This window comes from Carassius carassius, chromosome 35 (genome assembly GCF_963082965.1).
Source record: "Carassius carassius chromosome 35, fCarCar2.1, whole genome shotgun sequence".
Lineage (NCBI taxonomy): Eukaryota > Metazoa > Chordata > Actinopteri > Cypriniformes > Cyprinidae > Carassius > Carassius carassius.
Window position 1 is genome coordinate 7,030,301 of NC_081789.1, and position 23,683 is coordinate 7,053,983.

At 36.2% G+C, this 23,683-nt stretch overlaps 1 protein-coding gene across 1 annotated transcript in view; it reads left to right on the forward strand.

Moving 5' to 3' along the window:
* kmt2ca (lysine (K)-specific methyltransferase 2Ca) overlaps nucleotides 1-23,683 on the forward strand; it is a 158,754-nt gene that overhangs the window by 31,141 nt on the left and 103,930 nt on the right. Inside the window, exons 3-5 of the mRNA XM_059524358.1 lie at nucleotides 12,601-12,698; nucleotides 20,633-20,783; nucleotides 23,391-23,606. Of these exons, the coding sequence (XP_059380341.1) occupies nucleotides 12,601-12,698; nucleotides 20,633-20,783; nucleotides 23,391-23,606 (465 nt within the window). The remainder of the gene's footprint in view (nucleotides 1-12,600; nucleotides 12,699-20,632; nucleotides 20,784-23,390; nucleotides 23,607-23,683) is intronic.

The window sequence follows — 23,683 nt, forward strand, 5'->3', positions numbered from 1 at the left end:
ATGCATCTCCATGTTTTATTGTGAAAATCAGTCTTTGAAACATTGGTTTACCCACTAAGAGCTTGTCTAACTTCCCACAGTCGGTTCTTTGCAAGAGTAAGCTGCTAGGTAGGTCAAGCACGAGGCTATTTGACGTGTTTTGGTATGTATCAGATAAAAAGAAGAATTCCTCAATTCCGTTAGCGCACACTGTCTGAAAGCCTTTCTGTGAGCACATACTTGAAAAATTCAAAGATAAAGCCGCTGGTCTCACATCGTGCAAGTGATGAATTGAGGTCTTTTTTGTGGCTTATTGTACTTAAATGATCAAATACACAATGCTTGTGGCAAAATGCCTGTCTTTGCGAGTAACCTTGTAAAAGATTGGTTATGTCTTAACACAAACATTTGGGGGGAAATCGGGTATATATTGTCAACATTGTAAATCTGTGAATTAGCCTAGGTCTTAGAGACTGCAACCCAGTATACCTGTTGCTACCTGTTCCCTTAATGTAAATCAAAGAACAAAAGGCAAAGAAAATCACTCACTACTCTTTACTAAATCACTTTTGTGACTTTAATAACAACAAATGCATAGCTTATTTAATTGTTACAGTGAAGACGGTTTTAAAAAACGTATCTTAAATAGGCTACTGTTAGATTTATTTTTCTTTCTTTGTAATACTGAAATTGGTGACAAGAATTATTACATTTCAGTGGCAGTGGGCTTCAACATATTGCTTGTGAGTTAGTTTGATTGAGCCTGTTGCTCATATCACTTCCTTTGTTTACCAGAATGTTGACTGCTGAGGTTTTTTTTTATTTTTTTTTTCTCAAACCTATGATAGCATTTTGTGGGCCAGACTCCTTAGGGACTTTTTATTATTATTATTATTATTATTATTATTATTATTATTGCAGGAAGCTTTTCTTCTATAAGTCAAGAAGTCTGAACCGTCTAGGCATAAGGTGAGGAAACAGTTAAGGTGTCTGTGGGGAGACAGCAGTGCTGTTAGAAGGGGGTGTGCCTCGTTTCAGCCAGTCAGTCCGGCCCGGGTTTTAGGCTCCTCCTTTCTGTGCTGGAACTACTTGCACTGTAAGCTTTTTTTCCCCTCTCTGCTTCCCTTTTGCTCTCCATTCTGGCACTCTCTCACTCTTTCTCGTACACTCTCTTTTGCTTTCTTCTGCTGTTCACCAGTGTGCCATGACTGTGGCCATGCATTCTTGGGAGAAGGAAATTTCAAATTGATAGGCATGCAAATTTAACTTTCACTTCATGTATAGGAAAAATGTAATGTGTCATTAATTTTGTTTTTTATTGATATCTGAATTATATAGAGAGGGGTCCAAAAGTCTAATCCAAACAAAATGCTTTTTTAAAACATTCTTCTAGCTTATTCTTTATTTTATTTTATTTTATTTTTCAGAGTTTGACTTGTGAATTTTACCAAAAAAGTTAAATCTGATGGACCACACTAGCTGATAACCAATAATCAAATCATAGTTTTTCACATGGATCCTGAACAAGCATCAATCTAAAAGAATCATACTGAAGTTTATTACAAAAAATAAAAAGGACTGAACCAAAAAAACACTGTTTATACACACAAACACACAAATATACTGTATATACACATACATAAACACACACACACACACACACACATGCATGTAAAGAAATAAATACCTAATTAAGTAAATAGATAAATAACATCACGTCTCTTTTAAAGAGCACCAAATCTACCATTACACTTAAAAAAAAAAAAAAAAAAAGGTACAAAAACTGTCACTGGGGTGCTACCATTTTGATACTGATGTTGTACATTTAATGTACTAATATACAAAATCTAAGTTTAAATAAGGTATAGAGGTTAAAAAAAACGAATAAAATCTTACTGATCCAAAACGTTTGAAATGCAGTTTATTTTTGTCTTTAACGTTTACATCAGTGACTTATGTGTGTATAGGGTATAAGTTTTATGAACAGTTTACTCATTTCTTTATCCTGTAATCCTTTGAATTCTTGATTTTTGGTCCTGTGTTTTATGTATTAGCTCTGTAAATGCCATGAGCACAATTCTTCTGGGAGCGTCCTGACCCTCCGTGCATCTCAGCACTGCTTAACGGCTGTTTATTTACCTTCAGGTTACTCATTACCCCAAATCCCATCACTTGTTTACCTTGTTACACCTGATGATAAAGTACACGTAAAATCCATTTAGTATGACCCTGCTAGCAAAACAAGAATCTCCAGAGGCCTTGATTTTATGTATTATGCAGATCTTTCTCGGTGTGAATCAATTCAGTTCAATTGAAGTTTACTTATATAGCATTCATGATGCAAATCATTGCATAGCGTCTTTATAGAAAATTAAAGTTTCTACCTTTTATATTTAGTAATAGCTTATCAGTGTTGAATATCTCAAGTTTATGTCCATATGACAGAAATGTACGGTAAAAATCGAGCAGTTAGTTTGGTAGTTTTGTATGTTGTCTGAGGGTCATCATCTGTGGTCCTCTGGGGGTTGGTATCATCTCTTCGCAGGTGTTTGGTCATCTCAGTTCTTTGTAAGGGCTGGATCCAGACTGAAAATTGTGTAATTCCTAGTTACCATGGGATGCCAATCCATGGCAGAAACAGAGAAGGTAATAGAGAAAAATTAGCGTAGCTGCGGTTCCAACTATGCAAAAAGTGTGTTCAACCCAAGCAAAAGAATTAAAATGTGCATTTGATCAGATGAAACTGAAGTACAAGGTTATGAGATACATTATGTGAATGATTGGCTAAAGAGATGTGTTTTTAATCTAGATTTAAAGTGGTCCTATTATACTTAGGGCTGTGACGGTCCCCCATGGCGGTAGTGCATGTGACGTCATGCACTCTCTGCACACTTGTTTTGTACACAAGTATAATAACAGTAATAGTTGCAAATAGTTTTATTTAGACTATGAATCTATGGTAATTTACAAATGACCTCAAACACCATAGACAGCATTTTCTTTAGATTGGCATGTTTGAGGACAGGAAAATAGTTAATGCATTCAACAAATTGATTTTGTGTTGGGCAATGGACCTTGTTTGGAAACCAAATAATATATCCCCGATCTGGAGCCATCTCCATTCATGTCACAAACGTCTTCAAGTTCCCATGATTGCAAATTTCAAAGCGATCGCGTGCAGACGAGGAGTTAATGTGCCCGCTTAAAGTGGGATTTTTACTTTTGTCTGGCCTTGCTTCGTGAGCATCCGCTGACTGTGCGGAGCTTCCCTAAATGGTCTAGGTTTTTTTCAGTGAACCGTCACAACAGGTTTGTGTAGTATCTATGCAAGACATTTGAACTTTGTGTCAGTACCTCATTAAAGAGGACGAGGCAGTTTACTGTCGGGGATTTGTCATGTTGTGCCTCATCCAGTGTAGCATCACTGATTGATTATGAGTTCTAGAATATTTTGTCGTGTCACTCATGTCCTGTAGTCAGAGAGTGTATTAACTTTATTTAGGCTACTTTAGTGTTTAATTGTATTATTTTGATATTTATTTGAGCGTTTTGCAGTCTGCATATTTTCTCGGCTACCGCGGTAGTAAAAATCTGCCGCCGTCACAGCCCTAATTACACTATTTTTACAAAGTCTTGATTTTGTTTTAAGGTGTGTACTACAACATGCTCTCATGCTTGGTGGTTCGAAAACGCATTATTTTTCAGATAATTTACATCATTACAATACCTTGCACATCTTGCATTGTTCCCCAGCCAGCTGCTTGACTTACGATGTTTCTCTTTGCACATGTACAGTATTATGTGAAGCATTCATATATTCTGTATTTTTTAAATTATATTTATACTCAAAATCTGTCAGTAGGTTTGTTGTGTATAGGTACAGTATTTATATAAAGCATTCGTATAGTTTGTATTTTTTAGTTTATGTATGTAGGTAAACACAAAATGTCATGTGATTGGTGAGCTGTCCCAGTGCGTTGTGATTGGAGAACAGCTAAGATGGTGTTTCGGTACTGCCACGCCCCTTGCCAAAGCAGCAAGTTCTGTCTGCTCTGGTATAGTTAAGGATGACGGTTTCAGACCCCGAGAATATTGAACAAGATGATCGTGCAGAACCTTTGCATGCACAGATTTTGCAAGACATATTAGAGTGGTTACTAGTGTTCGGCCGATAGACGATGCCATCGTGTGTCACCGATGGCTGATAGACATCACAATGTTGATCTGACAACAGGCACTTTTTAGTTTCATTTTCAGTTTTGAGATTTGAGATCGCATGTACTCTCCTACTCACTCTGTTTATGTGGTAAGTTAAATTGTATGCACTGTAATGTAACAGGCAACCATTAGCAAACGTTTTTTTGTTTTCCGTGCCTTATATGGGTTCACATTTTCGGCACCCCCCCCCCCCCCCCACTCACTTAAAAATAACTGCATTTACTATGTACAGATAAGTGCAATGGTTATATGTACTGTATTATGTTTATTTTTCCTTAATTCTAACATTATAACATGAATTGCAGTGAAACTGTTATACAGTTGAATTTATTTATACTATAGTATCATAATTGAAGTGTATATTCTGCAGATTACATCTTTGTCCAGTATTGTACTGTCAGCAATTTATAAAAAAAAATTCATAACTGTAACACACATATTTACATAATTAGTAAGGAGCATGTATATTAACTGCGTTAAAATGTCCAGTGAGGTAGAAAACATCTGCTGCAAGGAAATTCAAAATGCACTGGGGTGAAAAAAGCAGCGTTTCTTCAACATGGCTAAAACTTGACGCTACAACATAGTGCTGGGCGGTTTGACCAAAAATGTATATCACGGTTTTTTTCAAAATTTTTCATTTTATGAGGTTTTTTTTTTAGTTTTTTTTATGCATAATCAGGTGCACAATGCATTTTCTGCTGGTTGATATTCTTGTTACTCTTTTTCTTGTTTTAACCCTCTGGAGTCGATTAACGCGGATACGCGTTTTGAGTCATTTTCTCCTGATAACCCCGAAAAGAACTTAAATTACACTTTCAGTTTTAATCGTACAGATAAGAGCAATACATCAATCGAATCTGTAAAGGGTCTACTTTTTTGGGGATACAGACATAATAACAACAAAACTTTGTGCACTTATAAAATAAAGATAACAAACAAAGGTGTGCTGTCTGCAGCCTTTGTCTGCGCTGATCTTCATTTACAAAGACGTCATTAAAATGAACTGTAACTCCGTGAATACTCAACGAAGAGACATGGGAGAGATATCTATAGAAAGCTTGACATGTCTACTTTTAAACTAAACAAGTGCCGCCAAAAAAGTAATCCATATGAAAACAACGCGATGTCTGTTTTTCATGTCTCCCTTCATTATATCTAATGTGACCACGCCTCCGCGCTGAACGCGCTATTCAGATTCAAACTGAAGCGCGCGGCTTGAATTCGCCCATAACAGAAGAAAAAGCAGCGAGACTGTTCTTCAAGTTTTTATTTTACTGATTGCTTCGCGATGAGAGGAATAAGACATAATTCACCCCAAAAAGATGTCATGTGGTTGAGGATTTGAGAAATGGATGTCCTCAGAAAAAAAAGAATGAAGCACTTTATTCAGCAGAGATCATAAACATGAGTAAGTCTCTTTTTATTTATTTATATACTTGTACTAGTTTTCACATATAGTGTAAACATTTTACTAGTTAGACTTTTTCCAAAGACTTTTTCCAAACTATAATTCCTGACTAAATATATAATCAAGTGAAACATTATGAAGTTTCAATAACACTATACAATACTATACCATTCAAAACCTAGCCAAAAAACCCATGTGACTGCGTTTCCATGCCATGTTCATTTTTCCCACGAACAATGCGCTTTCACTTTAATTCAGCGACTGCAGCACAGCAAAAATAGACTCAGTACGTAACAATCGCTGCACTGCTGCAGACACACCGCTCCTTAAAACACACTGACGGACCGCAATCTCGTGCAGCTGGACTATGTGTGAAACAGGCATTATAACGTAACACCAGAGCACTGCTGTGTTTACCCTCAGCATGCCTCGCAGTCGCTGCTTAGAAGTGCAACATTTTAAAGGGTCCGTCTGAAACAGTGTCGCGCGGCTGCAGCGCGGCATAATGTTCGTTCCAAACGCTGAGTAATTAAATACACCGGTATGGCGGTATATTCAAAATTAACATCGTAACGAAAATATACACCGGTTTTCGGTATGAAGCGGTTTACCGCCCAGCACTACTAAAACATTATTTATTTTTCATCGTCGTCTTGTCAAAAGAAACTCAACCAAGCATTCTTACCATGACCTCACCTCTCCCCACCCCTCAACCAATCGAATTTCTGTAGGTTGGAATTAGTTTAATGATATTTTAATGGGATTTTTTATTTTATTTTGGACCAATAAGTAGTCATTCTCACGAAACTATTGAAATGCCATGGCACTAATTATATTAAATATTAAACATGCAATTTAGTAATATAAAATTACACCTTGCACAAAGAATAATTTCAAAATAGGAATTCATTATTTTTGCATTTAAGTGCATTTTCTGCTGAAATTATCATTACCGTAATGTGTCCAGCTGTGTCTGAATTTATTTTGTAATTTAAACAAATAAGAATTCAAATATTCTGAAAAATATAAATGGATATTTTGCTAGATGTTTTCACATGACAGAAAAATGACATGCTGAATATTCATGTATAATAATAATACAATAGTGGAAAAATTAAGTGTCCATGACTGATTTTCTAATCTTCCACAACATTATTTGAGGGCCATTTCCACACACAAATGTTTTTTTTAAATAAAGCTTGATTTTAATTTAAGCAACACATGATAGCTACCAGGTAGGCAGATCTCTTGATATTGTTCCAGTTAAAAATTCTCTTGTCAGAAAACTACTGAAACTGGAGAAAAAAAAATTCTGTGCAAATATATATATTGAGTGGAAAATTGGCTAAATCATCATGACTTCTCTGTTGTTAGCAAAACATGCTAAGACACCTCATCCTCCGCAAAACCATTTTCACTTACCGTGACAATTTAAGGCATGTTGCGGTAGAGAGAACTTATTTTTCGGCAAAGACAATGTAATCACACAGACTATTTCTAAATGTATATAATGAGTTATTTAATTAAATATTATTTAATAATAATAATAAAAAAGCTTAACCAAAGGCTAGGGTGACCAATTTCAGAGAAAACGTTTATATCAACCCACCAACTCCCAGGAAGGAGAGAGACATTATGGGTGCAAAGTTACTGTAAGAGTAGTTATCTAAAATAGTCTACAGCAGTGGTTCTCAAACCTGTCCTGGAGTACCCCCAGCACTGCACATTTTGTATGTATCCCTGTATCAGACACACCCACTTTAGGTATTGCAGTCTCCACTAATGAGCTGAAGAGTTCAATCAGGTGGGATAGATGAGGGAGACATACAAAATGTGCAGTGCTGGGGGTACTCCAGGACAGGTTTGAGAACCACTGGTCTACAGTGTTGGGAAGCTTACACAAATGTTGGTGCATCTATCATTATGAGGACTTTCTATGGGTGTAATTATTTTTATACTGAGCTACAGTATTCTCTATACCCTAAACCCTCCACTTTTTATTAACCACTGTATGTTTATTTAACCATTTGATTTAAGGGGATAGAAACATGGATACACACTACATAATGCAGACATTTAGTCCTCACAAAGCAGGTAAAGCTACAGGTAGTTCACATAAACAGGTTTGTTTCACCATATTAGTGAGATCACTCATAGACTTCCAATGTTTTGTCAGGTTTATAATATTTTCTATGTCTTACCCTGATCCCTAACCCTCAGAGAAGCCTGTGCACATCATTATATTTAAATGGATAGTTCACCCAAAAATTAATTACTCACCTTCATGTCGTTCCAAACACGTAAGACCTTCATGTATCTTCAGAACACAAATTAAGATATTTTTTATGAAATCTGACAGCTCTCTGACCCTCCATAGACAGCAACACAACTGCAGTGTCCCCAGGTCCAGAAACGTAGCAAGGACATCAGTGAAATAGTCCATGTGACATCAGTGGTTCAATTGCTGGTTACGTTTTAGGGTACTCTCCAAAATGGCGGAAAAAAGTAACTCTGGGAGAAGAATTGTTGAAGAAATTGTTGTTAAGGTCACATGGATTATTTTACCGATGCCCTTTCTACATTTCTGGACATGGGAACATTGCAGTTGCGCTGCTGTCTATGGAGGGTCAGAGAGCTCAAAGATTTGATCAAAAATATCTTAATTCAACTCAATTTCATGAAAGTGCACATAAGTGTGGCAAATAAAAACACAAAAATGGACTTTGGTGTGTATATGCTATGCGATGGATTAGGGTTGTAGGGTAGATGCGTATCATATGTACACGGAAACTGTGTATCATATGCACGCCAACAAATTTTGTATCTTATGCATGCAAAAACTGTGTATAATATATGCATGGCAAACACGTATGTAGCATATACACACCAAAGTCCATTTTTGCGTAACAATACCACAAGATTTCATTTTTACTTGGTGTACTAATTATATGCATTTTCATCAGAACAGGCTCCTTAATTTTTGTTTCCGAAGATCAACAAAGGTCTTATGGGTTTGGAAAAACATGAAGGTGAATAATTAAGAATTTTCATTTTTGGGTGAACTAACCCTTTAAATATACATTTTTAAGAAATATTTTTAACTAGTGAGGACATAAAATGATTGTGCTCTTTAAATTCAGGTGGATTCTGATTGGCTATCAATAGTTTAATTATTCTGAAAGTGATTCCATTGATATTGTTTCTCTATGCCTTTCTCAATACCATTGTGATGTGGACTCTACTATTGCCATAAATTTAGAATAGTTTTTAAAACGTAATAGTTATTGACATAATTATTGTTCTTGACTGTACACTTGTAAAATGTTTCCATATTACACTGTTTATATTAAACAGTTCCCGACATTGATAATAAATCATCATATTAGAATAATTAAGGATCATTTGACACTGAAACCTGGAGTAATGATGCTGGAAATTCAGCTTTGTCACAACAGGAATAAAATAGTTTTAAAGAATATTAAAATGGAAAAACATTCTGGTAATATTCTGGTAGACTGTTTGCATTTCCTGTCACACATCAGCAAGCAGTGACTGGTATTTGCTTTTAGCAGTAATTGATAAAGCAACATTAACATTTCACTTCCATAGGGATCAGCACTGACTCTTAATTAGTCATGTGTAGCAAGACTTAATCAGCATATAAACCCACTTTACATCTTGATTTTTTTTTTTTTTTGGAAATATACAATATACAGAATCTACTCAATAAACAACAATTTGTGCTTAATTTGTTTGGGTAGCTTTCATCCCAAATGTTGTGCAGGGGCTACCTAAAGAAATGTAACAGCTGTGACATGAATTAAGGTAAAGTCTATCTTAACTTTTGTCAGTACATTGCACAACCAATTAAATATAAAACATTTGTAACATGAACTCTTCATTGTTGTTGTGTGATTTAAACCCACTTGCATAGCAAATGTTTGCAATGAACAAGAAACAAGTTCACTATATTGACTTTAGCTTATTGCTTGTTTTGCTTGAGTGGAGCAACATACTTTCAAATTAATGCATGTAGCCACCCACAACCTAGCCATACGCTCCACACTTCAGCAGTGGAAAATGAAAAACTTAAACATAACCGAAACTCTTTTAAATGTCAAATATAACTGAACACTAACACAAATAAATAAAATATCACTTAATTTCAACATTCATTCTCCTGGTCAATCCTATGCGAAACAGTCTAAACATCCATTGCGTTAGTGAAAGAAAATCGATTCAGGTAGTTTCTACAAATTAAGTAGAAACTAAATGTTAAGCTGTTGTGTTTTTTTTTTTTGCAGTGTACTTTTTCATTCAACTCTTGAAAGCTGACATTCACTGGTTATCCAGCATTTCACTCCAGTGTTAAAGGCTAAATGGCATTAGGGAAGTTGGCAAGTCTTCAGTTGTTGTGTCGCTGGGCAAGATATCGCATGTAATGTGAATCTTTTGAGAGACACATTATAGAGGAGGGGGTTGTTGACCTGGATTAAACCTGTCTCGAGCACAACACAATGGCCTGCATTTTCAATGATGTAGGTCATTGATCAGAGCGCTGGGCGCCAGGCTAGCAGGCAGCAGCAGTATCCATCTACATCCAGAAACCTTAGCCTGGAAATGTGATGCCTATTATTCTAGCCATTCTGCATTGTGCTTGGGGAGAACAGTAGTTTTCAAGCCGCACAATTATTTGGGTTTCATCCAGTGTTTTCAAATTGGACTGTATTTTGATGTATTTATAGTAAGCTTGTTTTGCATTTCACTTTAAATTCAAAAGATATCCATTTAATAAAGGCTTCATAATGAGGCTTGATGAGTTTCTGATGTAGGGCTGCGTGATTTTTTAATAAATTTTTTTAGAACATTTGACCATTTCCTGATTTTTACGATTTTTAACTAGTAAAACTTGAAAATGTAACTTTTGTAATGTAACTTTTTCTTTATTAACCCTCTAGCATCACACATGGAGTTGTCAACATATTGTAAATGTTAAACAAATCACTTGTTGAATATCTAAGTAGAAAATATGCATGAATTACAACTACATCTTGGTCAAACTTCTCATACACATATAGGAAAATGCTTTAAACATCTCAAAAGTCAAGGTAATTGAAAATCAAAATGACTGAAGGTATAACACAAGTAGACTATTATTAACTATAAATGTTCTGTAAAAATAACAGCTGCTTTCAGTCTGTCACCATGATTCAAACATGAAATATCAGACATACAGTAGTAGTTCTTTACAGATTAATTTTATTCGATTGCGTTGCTTTTCCATTGTTTTTATGTATGTAAACATGTTTGACTGCATGCATGGAATTGCAGTCTAAAAACATGGCGCTAAAAGTTCACTCCCATCTTTTTTTTTTCCTATTCCACTGCCCATGTCGCATCATTCAACACAAAAGCACTTTCTGTGTGAATGTCACCTAGTGGTATGAGCGCGTCACATACGAATGGTTAATAACGTGCACAGACATGTGGTTGGATCATTCTTTTGTCTTTACTATTATCATTGCATATTGTCAAAGTGTCTAATTCTAACGTTTGGTAATATTTCTATTCAAAATTGATTCCTCAATTTCTAAAAAAAAAAAAAGTTCTTGGCAAAACAATAAATTCTAATTAATCTGAAAAATAGTTTGATGAAATGATGAAATTGCAATGATTGACATAGTGATAGCCATGGCAGAATTTTGGCATCTTGTGGCTATGAACAATAAAAAATGGATGAAACGGTTTAACCTGTTTGGAGTTCTTTGTTTTTGACCAAAGTAATGTAATGACAAAAGATGCAATATGTCTGGAAATTTTAGTAGTTTTAAACTGTTCGTGCTGTGGACTGGTTTAGCTGTGTAATCTGTCTAAAACATAAAACATACTTTTTTGCTAGGGCTTTTAATTGTTGACTTTTGGAAGATGTAAATTGTTTTAATTGTTTTTCTGTTATTGTTGATTTTTGTTTTTGCTATTCTTGTCTTTTGCTATTTGCCATCTTAGCTTTCATTCTTTCTTTTATATATATATATATATATATATATATATATATATATATATATATATATTATACGTGTGCTTTTAGAATTAGCTTTTTAGAAGAAGTGTTATGTGTTTATTCTCATACACTTCTAACAAAAACACAGTGACACCAAGAGTGTCATGATGCAGCAGCAACACGGATCTGGTGTGTAAAACTTGAAAATATATATATATTTTTTCTTTTTAACACAAATTTAGTTGAGATTAAATGTTTATTATATTATACAAGACATGTTATACTTATGCTGCTAAACGTAAAGTGAATTTTTACATCTACTGTAAAAAGAACACATTGAACAGACTTTTTATACACTTAAAGCTTCACTTTAAAACAAAATAAATAATGGATCTGCTCAAAACCTGTCTACAATGGCTCTCCATAGAGAGTGTGTTATGCGTAGAGGGATGTGTGTTTTTTTTTTTTTTTGGTTCACCGTGATCGTGTCTGTTGTAGGGAACTAGATTTTGTAACCATAGTGATGAGCAGCCGAGCGCTTGCTGCAGGCCACACTGAGCCTCCATTGGCTGCTAGATGCATGTTGACATGTTGGTTAGTGCTGGTGGGGGAAGGGTGGAGACTCACACACTGACCTGCACTGTCATGAAGATCACTAACTCATATATCAGCACTAATACTGCGAGTAAAAAATTCTGTACAGAATGATAACACAGTTTCAGAATTTTTTGAGTAGAAGTGCTTGTTTTTAAAAAGATGCAATTTAAACCCACACTGCCAAATGCTGCACATTCACAAAACTTTTTTTTTTTTTTTTAACCTTGATCCTATCAAAATAACAGTTTACTAGTTAGATGAGCTGCTTAAAAGTCACATGTTTGCTGTGCTTTTGGTTTCTACTCTGCACACTGATCTGAAAACAGTTCGGACTATAGAAATCACTAGAGAGCTGTTGTGGAATATTAGCAATATTGTCTTGTTTGCGTTGCAGGTCTCATAGTCGAGGTTGTGCACAGGCCGATGATGAGGACAGCATGGATGTCACTGATGTCACACCAACTCCAGACGTTGACATCGCACTGGAGATGGGTGAGTTTTTTTATTTTTATTTTTTTTAAGTTTGCTGTGGCAGTTCTGTATCTACAATACTAAAGTGAAAGGAATTTGCATATATAGTTGTGAATTTGAAGTCTGAATTTTTGTATTGTGCATTCCATTGTTCAAATTACATACATCATGCAAAAACAAATTAATTTTGCAAGTGACTAAAAATGCATATTTTTTTTTTCAAATCCTGTTAAATGGCTTGAACCTTTCACATTCTCCTTGTATCATCTTTAGTCTTGAGCCCTGGATGAGATAAAATGAGAAAAAAAACAAGCCCTGTTTTTAAGATGCATGTTTGTCATTCCGATCACAAGTGGACAACTCTAAATACAGATGTAAGCAGGGTCTGAAATGTTTTGATTTTGTCCACTTTTGACCACTTCCATACATTCAACTAGATAGCTTTCATTGTGTAGATGCCCATGTGGTCGAATACGTTTTAAGTAAATGTCGAAGTTTTGAAGTAAACGCACTCATTGTTAAGAGAGGTCAATCGGTTTAATAGGTTTATGGGCTTCAGATTTGATTGTGCCATTTGGAGAATTTTCATTTGAATCTTTTCAGATGAGTGCGGAGCAATCAGTGTTGCCAAGTCTGTGGTTTTCCTGCGGGTTTAAACAACCCCAATAACGTGATATTTAGCCCCTTAAATGAAAAATTTTACCAGGGTAATTCCACCAAAAACGTGTATTTTACTCCACCAGAATGCAATTTTAACAGGGGGATCCCCCTCAAAACGCAATTGGGCTAATTTTGAGTAGCAATTGGGTGGGTTTTGTTGTGAAAAACTGGCAACCCTGGGGGTGCTTCAAGAGCTCATGATTGTGGGCAATCACAGTTTAACTGGTGGTGACCGTATTACTGACCTCACACATTGCTTCCAAATAGTGTTGGGCGATATGGTCATTTTTCAGATCGTCAGCCTGTGAGATCGACGATACACGACATTATCGTGGATGGGTGGAGCTAGAGAGAGACTCTTTGTCCTTGTCAAATCATAACTATTGAGTGTTTTAAACCGCGCAGGTGCGCGAGAGAGGCCTATGGAATCACCAATAATCGAAAAAATATACTTTCAAACATACTGATAAACTAACGTTAAATATAAAAATACTGTATTTAAAACAGCTAGTTCATACATAGTCGGACGCAACTGTCATATCACGCGTCCGTATCTGCGCAGGGAAGTTATCAGTCTAAATGTTCTGCAAAATCAGTCAACGGTGAAAATCAATAGTAGATTTCATTTAGAGTCCAGCAGTTTAACACTACTATTGGGCATAAACGAACACGTTAAATATAAAGTATTTAAAACAGGTAAGTTCATATATTTGGAGTAAGTTGAGTTGAACTGATGCATCAGTCATACAGCGCTCCGGACCGCGCGCCTCATGACGAGTCTGACGCACCGTCACAGAAACAAGAATGAGATGCATTCTAACATAACTGTGGCATTAAACTCAGTTAGTGAGGGCTCATTTAAAATATTACACATATAAAGGGCGTTCAGATTACTTGTTAAAGTGCAATGAAATACCTTTTATCTGCAGACCATGTACGTCTGTTTGTGGATGGAGACTTTGTAACGGCCGAAGTGAGAACCACTATGGATGATAAATTCGCTCTGCCGCCTTGTTAATTATTTTGTCTTTACGTTATTTGTGACGCCAAGAAAGAGTTAATCTCTCATGTTTGAGAAGAGCGCGTTGCAGTGTAGCAGCCATTAAATGTGTGGGACACCAACTCCTCATTTTCTATCTCTTTCATTTCATGGATTTATGAGTTATCCGAGTCAAAGCGGACAATTTCAGTGACTACAGGCTCTAATCCTCCTGCGCTCGCGCGCGCTGTGTGTGTGTGTGTGTGTGTGTGTGTGTGTGTGGGTGTGGGTGTGGGTGTGTGTGTGTGTGTGAAATGCGGTGCTGAAGTGAAATAACTGGGCAGTTTGATAGCCGAATTATAATAAGCAGCCTAATAAAAATAAAAATAATAGTTATTATTATTATAATCTAATACATTAATAGTAAAATGAGCCTAATATCGTCTTGATTATCGACAGAGAAATCTGCTTATGTCGATATCTCTGATGATCGTCGATACATGATACTATCGCCTATCGGCACAACCCTACTTCCAAACACAATTTTTTACTTCGACATTACTATTTATGAGCATTCTGGTAGCACATGATGGCAGCATTAGTGAAAACAGGCAGATACAATGGGAGCTTTAGCAACATTATTCTTACAGAAAGCCAAGAAGCTCTTTTGGAAAACAAATTATGATGTGTAATGCTTACTTTATTTGTAGTCAGGATGTTTGCACACAAAGCATTGGTATCGATCCCTCCTTCAGAAGCAATCTTTGCACAAATCCAGTGCTGAACCGATCCTCGTTTGTGAGACAGTCACATGAGTAAAATGTTAGCACAAATGTTTAGGACTTTTCAGTTTTTTTCCGGGACATTTCCTTCGAAAATTTAAGTTAATTACTGTGTCCTCAGCAGTCTATGGAGACTCCTATGTTCCTTTTTGCATCCCAACACATGACACTTTTAATGGCTCTTTGGCACTGACATTGTACCTCCAGCCGCTACAGCAAGAGAACAGTAATAGCGGACCACTGTTTCTCACTGTGTGTATGCTAATAGGGCAGAAAGTGTCACAAATGGGCAGGACTATCACTGTCTATGTTGTCATAGTAGTGAGAAACCTGGAACTGCTAGTGTGGAGAGAAACTATTTAGTATTATAAAACAATGAGTGTGTGGATTTTTACAATTATAGGCTGGTTGTTTTCACACACTGCCACCACACAACTGTGTTCAAACACCTTATAAAAGTTATTTTTGAATTCTATGGCACCTTTTAAGCAGCCTGTGAATGTTCCATGTTTGCGTTGTCTGCATAGTCTACTATTTTTGCAGTATCCATCATCATGACACTCTATTTTGTGCACTCCATTAATTTGTGACATAGCACGTTAGTGTTTCCTGCTCTTCATGAGGGTGGTCTAAATTGTGACCATTCTCCAACTTAGACTGTAGAAGATTTTTTTCCACGAAATCTTCAATGAAAACAGTCGTGTGTGTGTGTGTGTGTGTGTGTGTATATTTATATATTAGGGGTGGCACAGTTTAACTTTTTCACGGTTCAGTTTGTTTCACGGTTTTAGAGTCACGGTTTTCGGTACAGTTCGGTACAGTTGAACCGTGCCACCCCTAATATATATATATATATATATATATATACAAGAGCAGTGAGTGATTTCTTTGTTGTTGCTGTTCGATTAATATAAAGAGAATGCACTGATCCAGTAGGCCTACGTTCAGCCGGCTATGTCTGCTGTAGGATACTTACCAAGACGGTCATTTTTACATACTTTTTGTGTGAATTTGTCCATTTAAACAATACTTCAGAGAAAGCTTATATTTGCGCACGTTCTGAGGCGCGGGTTTGCGCGCTTCGGATGAGCGCATGCACAAATCTTCTCACTGTGCGCGCGAGCTTGCATCCTTTGGCTCTTAAATGTTTAAACTGACAACGCTTAAATGAGTTTAGTTTAAACACATATTAACGTGTGCTGTTCAGGTCTCATCTGTGCGCGCGCGCTATCAGCATCCGGGTGATGACGGTTTTTTTTTTCCTCATCGCTATTGTTGTAATGTCTGAGAATCCAGAACGCGCATCCATCAACAGAAAAGTATATTAGTTGAACTCAGTTTGTTTTACGTGCTATTTATAGCAAACCAGCAAACCATACAGATGCTTTGTCAGATTTCATTTGAACCGCGGTCCCAGCGCGTGCCGAACCGTGTGGGGTGAACCGAACGGTTCGGATTTTTTTCAGCGAACCATGCCACCCCTATATATATATATACTCCAGTGTTCAGCGTCACATTTCAGAAATCATTCTGATATGCTAATTTGCTGCTTAAACATTTCTTATCAACAGTATTAGACTGTATAATGTATGACAGTTTGTGTTTTAGGTTATGCATGGTGAGAAAATGACTTCTTATTCAGCTGTAGTCATTCTTCATGTCGCATTGATATGTTTTCATCTTCTTTAGTAATGTACATCAAGCTTTGGCACAAACCAAACCCCCCCCCTCCACCCTCTGTGGTCACAGTTTCTTATGTTTACTGACATGAATGCTCTTTTGAGCCATGGAAAAACAGTGTTCGGTCTTTTAAAAACATTGTTTTAACAAGTGCTGTGTGGGCAAGTCTGCCATGTGATGAGCCATTTTCATCCCTTTAAAGGTTGATCTAAAGGCCACGGCTCCAATTGTAGTGTCTTTTTGTGACGCAGCGTATTTGTGGGGTTAAATTATTTATTTATTTTTTTTTTTTTCGTGGTTCTCAAAGACAACAAGATGTCACTTTCCACAGGGGAGAGAAAAGAGAATTTTGATATGCAGTATTGTAGGTGATGTTGTTGCAGGTGTACTTTGCCATTCAGAAATTTAGGGTCAGTACAGTTTATTTGATTTTGACAGTGGTGGACAGTGACTTCCACACTGTACTTAAAGGGTTCGATCATCCAAAAATGAAAATTAGCCTATAAATGACTCACCCTCAAGTCATCCTAGGTGTATATGACTTTCTTCTTTCAGACGAATCCATTTTGAGTTATTTTTTTAAATTGTCTTTGATCTTTCAAGCTGTTTAATTCCACTCAGCGGGTGTTGCAGTGCATCAGTCGAAAAGAAGTTAAATAAAACGTTAAGTCCCACACAGCTCCGGGCGAAATCCTCAGACATTCTTCTTGAATGCGCAAAGCCGAACTCATCCGTCATCCGCTGAAAGCTGCTTCTATGTACAACAGTGAGCACAAGCTACATTAAAGTTATTCATGCATTTTAAATATGGTTATTTACAAAAAAAAAAAAAAAAACACTATAGCGATATCAAATATTCTTGAAATATCGTGATATAATTTTGAGGCTATATATATTTTTTTAGGTATCTGTAGTTTTTCAAAGTATTTTATGTTGAAACTTTTAATTCGCTACATTCTGAAGAATAATATCATACTTTCTACTCCACCATATATTTCTTAAAAATATGTTATTATGGATAAATCATCATATACACATGCATATTTACAGTACATGTTTTTTTGTGTGTACAATAAGATTGTTTCTTAAGCCCAAAATCAGCAAATTAGAATGATTTCTGAATGGCCATGTGACACTGAATGTATTGTATTTAGGGATGGGACGATAACCGGTTTTATTGATAACCGTGATAAAATGTGCTGAAGGTTAGTAATATCGTTTAAAAATGAATTATCATTAAAACCGTGTTTGATTATCGCGGTTTTAATAACTCACTATTAAATCATGTCCAGCCAGCAACAGTCTGACGCAAGCGCAGCGCACAATGTTTTTTTTGTTTTTTTTTTCGAGAAGGAATGGCGAAAGTCAGTGACTTTTCTATGCTTCTACACTTTTCATTGTAAGGAAGGAAATGCCACAGAATTTAATCTTTCTTTAAATTAAGTGCATAGAGTTGCTTGTTTTATTAGTTGTTTGTTGATTATTAAATATAAAACTTGCTGAAATGTTTTCAGTGTTAGCATCAACTATTTTTGAACACTTTCATCTCGTTTCAACAACACCGTGATTATTGATAATCGTGATAATTTTAGTCACTATAATCGTGATATTAAATTTTCATACCGTCCCATCCCTAATTGTATTTGAACAATATATTATTGAATTTTTATTTTATTATTGTTATTTTTCACAATATTGCTGCAGCTTTGGCAAGCATACATAAAAAAGTTACTGACCCCAAACATGTAAATGGTAATGCAGATGTTTCAGTATTCTTGGTTGATATATGTGAGGAATAAGATTAATGTAATTAGTTAGAGTTTTGTATTGATTGGCTCTTTACCAGAATTCAGGAAATCGTTTACCAAAAAAAAAAAAACTTATTTACATTTATTAAAAAAAAAATCGAAAGACTGTATAGGTAACTTTTTTTATACAGTTATAATAGCAATTATAGAATTATAAAAGCACAAACAGTTGAGTCCTGCTGTTTAATAGACAATTCCTTGTGTTCCTCGCGGGTCATTGTACATGCTGTCTGCCTGCTCTTCTTGTACTGCATTACTGTAGCACCAACAGATGACATCTTTACAGATATCAACATCACAGTGCTGCAAGACACCATTCTTCACTCACACTACTGTTTCCACCAATCCACTGAGCATATAAAAATGTTCCCAGAAACCCAGCTTGTGTTTCTGGTAATGTAGGAACACTAATTGATAATCATTTTTTCTGTGTTGAGTTTTGAATATGATTCAATATGATTTGTGTCTAAGATTTGCTCTGTCCTTCAGTAATAGTTTATTTCAAACATCGTATCCAAGTATGCCAAGGATGTATATTTTAAACATTAAAAAGCTCATGCATTGTTTTTTTTTTTATTATAAAATCCTGACTGTGACCTTGGTTAAGTTAGCAAAAAAAAAAAAAAGGTTTTAGAACAAATTTTACATTTTTCTATTTATTTATTTATTTATTTTTTCAAAATACTTTTGCACTGGAGAAAAAAGTGTCTGTTTTGATTTAATATGACTAATAACCACTTTAGTTAGCATTGCAAGCTTTTAGTATGATCTGTTGTAAAAATAATAATAATAATAATAATAATTTAAAAAATATATAATACTAATAGTAATAATAATTTGCTCTGTTTATTGTCTAAAACTTGTTAAACTTGATATTTTCATCAGCAAGCCTTTTTTGATGAGTCGAGTAGTTCGCACAGAAAGATTGCATAGTGCTGATCACCTGCTGATTTTCCCCCAATCACAGCCCAACCTGTCAGTGAGCTCTTTAACTTGCAAATCAGGCTTAAATCGGGCTTAAAATCCTGTAGTGGGAACTAAGCATAAGAGTTTCTTCCAGAAATGTACACATCAAAATATCCCAAATTGAAATAAATCCAAAAAGATTTTGTATTGTGCATCTTTCGGCAAGTAGTGCTTCATCGAGTGTACATCGATTGTACATCGAGAGTGTATTGTGGGTATTGAACGAATTTAGGGAATGACAGCACAGGGTATAGGGAGCGGTTTCGGACACAACTAGAGATGGTAATCACAAACAAACAGATGTTTTGATTGTTGTTGTCATAGTAGCCCAGGCATGAGCTGTCAAGGCATAGCCCTTCCAGGAAATTGTGGTGTTGTGGTGAATAAAGGGTGTAGCAGCTTATTTGCATTTAAAGAGACCCAAAGAATGCAGTATATTTTTGCTTCCAGGCAAAAAGGGGCATTTACAACATGGCGTAATAAATAATCTGTGGGGTATTTATTAGGCAGAAACTTCAAAGAGACATTCTATAGACACTTAAAGGAACACTCCACTTTTTTTGAAAATAGGCTCATTTTCCAACTCCCCTAGAGTTAAACAGTTGAGTTTAACCATTTTTTTTCTCCAGGTATAGGGATAGCACTTTTAGCTTAGCTTGTCATAGATCATTGAATCTGATAAGATCATTAGCATCTCGCTCAAATAATATTGCGTAATATCACTGCGCCTGCTGCACCCATGGTTCAATGATCTGTGCCGACAGCCGTCTGTCTGTACACTTTGGGCTTTATACTAAGAAAACTGTATAACAGAACATTGTGAGAGTAAAAATTAAACCTTTTAATGCATGCAAACTATATTTTTTTATGGTGCCAAAGTACTGCAGCCACGTAACTGCAATAGAAATATTAATCAAAAACAAAAATAAGATAGGATGCATTGTAACACAATACTAGTGATCTCTTCATGATGGCAGATCATGGACATTGTACCCATTCACAATCTAATCTAATGTCATTCTTATATTGCACACCCCTAGTGTAAATATTAAATTGTGAATGTCTTGTTTGAATTCATAGATGTGGTGGAGCCAGAAACGGATGATGATTTTCCTGAGCCGCTGGATCTCAGCCCCAGAGATGAGAGGCCTCTGTCCCCACTCTTCCAGCGCTCCGTGTCTGAAGACTCTGCTGGCTCTTCTGCCACCTCCACCAGAAAAGCCAAAACTAGGTTGGTGTGAAACACACACACACACACAAACACACACACACTCTCTCTCTCTCTCTCGCTCTCTCTCAGCTGACTTAAAGCTCCCCATATGTGTACATTTAAGGGTTGTACATGTACACATACAACCCTTAAATGTACAGCATTTTTTCATGTCACCCTGACGAGGGTGAGAGAGTTTACACAAATACAGTGTGCTGATGAACAATGTTTGGACAGCAGAAAGTGTACAAGGGAGGGTCAGTGGGGTTTTAGAAGACAGAGGAAGTGCACGTCAGGTCAAAGAAAGCCTCTAGTTGCCTGTATGTTTGTGTCAGTGGCGTGCATTGGTGTCATGAAAAAAAGTCCTCACTGTTTTCATGTTCCACTCTCACTTAAAGTTGACACATTTTTCTGTTTAAATAAACATTTTTCATGCAATCAGAAAACAAAGGAATAACAATACTTAACTTAAAAATATTCATAATTAAATTCATGTTTTAATAATTAAAGCAAAGTATATTTCTTTTCAAGGTACATACAGATTACAGTTCACATTTATTCCAAAATAATAACTGTAACAACTTTTGTGTGTGTATTTACTGTATATATATATATATATATATATATATATACACACACACCGCGTAAATAATTATGAGGCACGTTTATATTCTAATCATATTTTTGTCCAAGCTCATTTCACCAATTCCAAGCCACATCAATTTAATAATAATTATGTATGTATTTATTTATTCATTTATTTTAAATAACCAAAGCTCTGTAAACACTGCAGGTATCACGAGGGGTCATGGAAAAACTGATTTGTGTATGCAAACGTTTTTTTTCCTGCACCGTTGGGAGATATGCATATGCTGCCATTCAAAACTTTTTTCTTTGAACCACAATTTGAGCACCAAATCAGCATACATAATGATTTCTGAAAGATCATATGACACTGAAGACTGTTGTAAAGGCTGCTGAACATTGCTTGGCAATTGAATGGCAGCTTTGCCATCACACAAATAAGTTACATTTTATATGATACAAAAAATTAGCCTACTGTTTTACTGTATCTTTGGTCTTGGTGAGCATAATAAATTAATGTTCTTTGGACACATTAATTATAATATTTAACTATTGTAACAATTCAGTTAAAAACGTACATATAACATTGTTAAAAATCCCAATTACAGGATTTTGCATAGTAGCAGACACTGGCACACAAGCATGGCTTCAGCTAGTGTGCTTTTTCTGCACACTCTGAGTGAAAGCGATGGAGTCGGGGGAGGGGACCGCTGAAGCCCTGCTGCTGTCATTAGTAAAAGGAGGGGGCGAGAGAGCGCTCTCTTTTGGATTCCCAATTAGCACAGATTGTGCACTCGCTAATGTGCAGTACCATTTGCAAAATGTGCAAGAGGAGAGAGACCCCCCCCCCCCCCCCCCTCAGCCAGTACTACATGTGCATCACATCTCCCACTGACAGCAGCTCTCATGGGCTGCACAACGAACAGATAAAGAGTGTTTGAGAATATAAATGAACTCTAATGAGAATGCGCTGACAGTTATAACATTTCATGATGATTTCCCACAATCACAATGTTTATGAGCAAATACAAGCAAATACAATCAAATATAAATACTCTAGCTGAAAACCCCAATATTAAAAAACAACCCAAAAAATCATGAATGTTTAGACTGGTGACCATGTGTTTAAGTACAACAAAGTAGTTACATTTCAGTGCAGATTAGTTACTAGTTGTTTCTCAGGGCGACACCTGTACAAAAACATGCATGGCTCCACAGTGGGAACTTTTGCATCAAGATGCCAATTCATTTACCAGAAAATTAGGCAGTTGGGTAATTTATTTATTTGTTGTTTTGTCAATAAAACAACGAAAGTGAAAAGTCTTGAACAAAACTGAAAATTCTGGATCTACTTGGCCAAAATCTGGCTTCATTCCTGGTAAATGAACCAAGCCTCTATGAAATATATTTAATATAGAATATTTACAAATTTAATGGCTGCCTTCACTATCACATTGACTTTCAAATTAGGCTAAATCACAATGTATATTTAATTACGCTGCATCATGCTGCTCTAGCTTTCAGCCAGTGTTTTAACAAAGATGGCAGTTGTAGGTTGATTAGGAGCTCTTGTCATTTGACTAATTTGGGGTGTGATTTCTCTGTCAGAGTCATCCAAGGATGTTATATACTCCCTCGTTATACTATTTGGGTATGGTCTCCCAGTCTGGGGCACTGGGGCATGGACTGCAAACCCCTGGCTAGTCAGATTGTTGGACAAATAAAACAGTGAGAATTGGATGTGGAACTGCTTAATGACTTGGGGCAAAACACTCTACGCAAGTACTTGAATGTAATAGCTTCTGGCTTTGAAAGGTCAAATTCAGTTTTCTTTGCCATTATAAAATGTCTAAATGGAATTCATATCATCGCAAGTTGCACATTGCATTCTTAGCATTGCACTATATAGTAAGCATGCACTTGCAATGCTGGCCAGGCATTCACATCTGCATTTGTGTATTTATGTTTACTGGGGTTGTGTTTGTAATCGAATAGTTGAAAGTCTGAAATGTTGTTTCTCTTATGTCTCCTCGTGTCCCTCAGAGAAAAGCTCTGTGCCTTCTGCTACTGTGGAGAAAAGAGTCTCTTGGGTCAGGGTGAGTTGAAATTGTTTGGACCCACGCCTGGTTACGTCCCCCTGCACATCCAGAACCGCCGTGGAAGCTCTGAGAAGGACGACGATTACCATGATGACGAAAATGATTTTGATGACAATGACAACAACCGCAGCCCAGGACATCGTGGGTCCTGCCTGAAAAAGTGAGTTGTTACTGCTGTTGTCTGGAAAAGGTGCTTTGAATAGATGTTTGGTTCTCCAAAGATGTTTAAATAAAAAA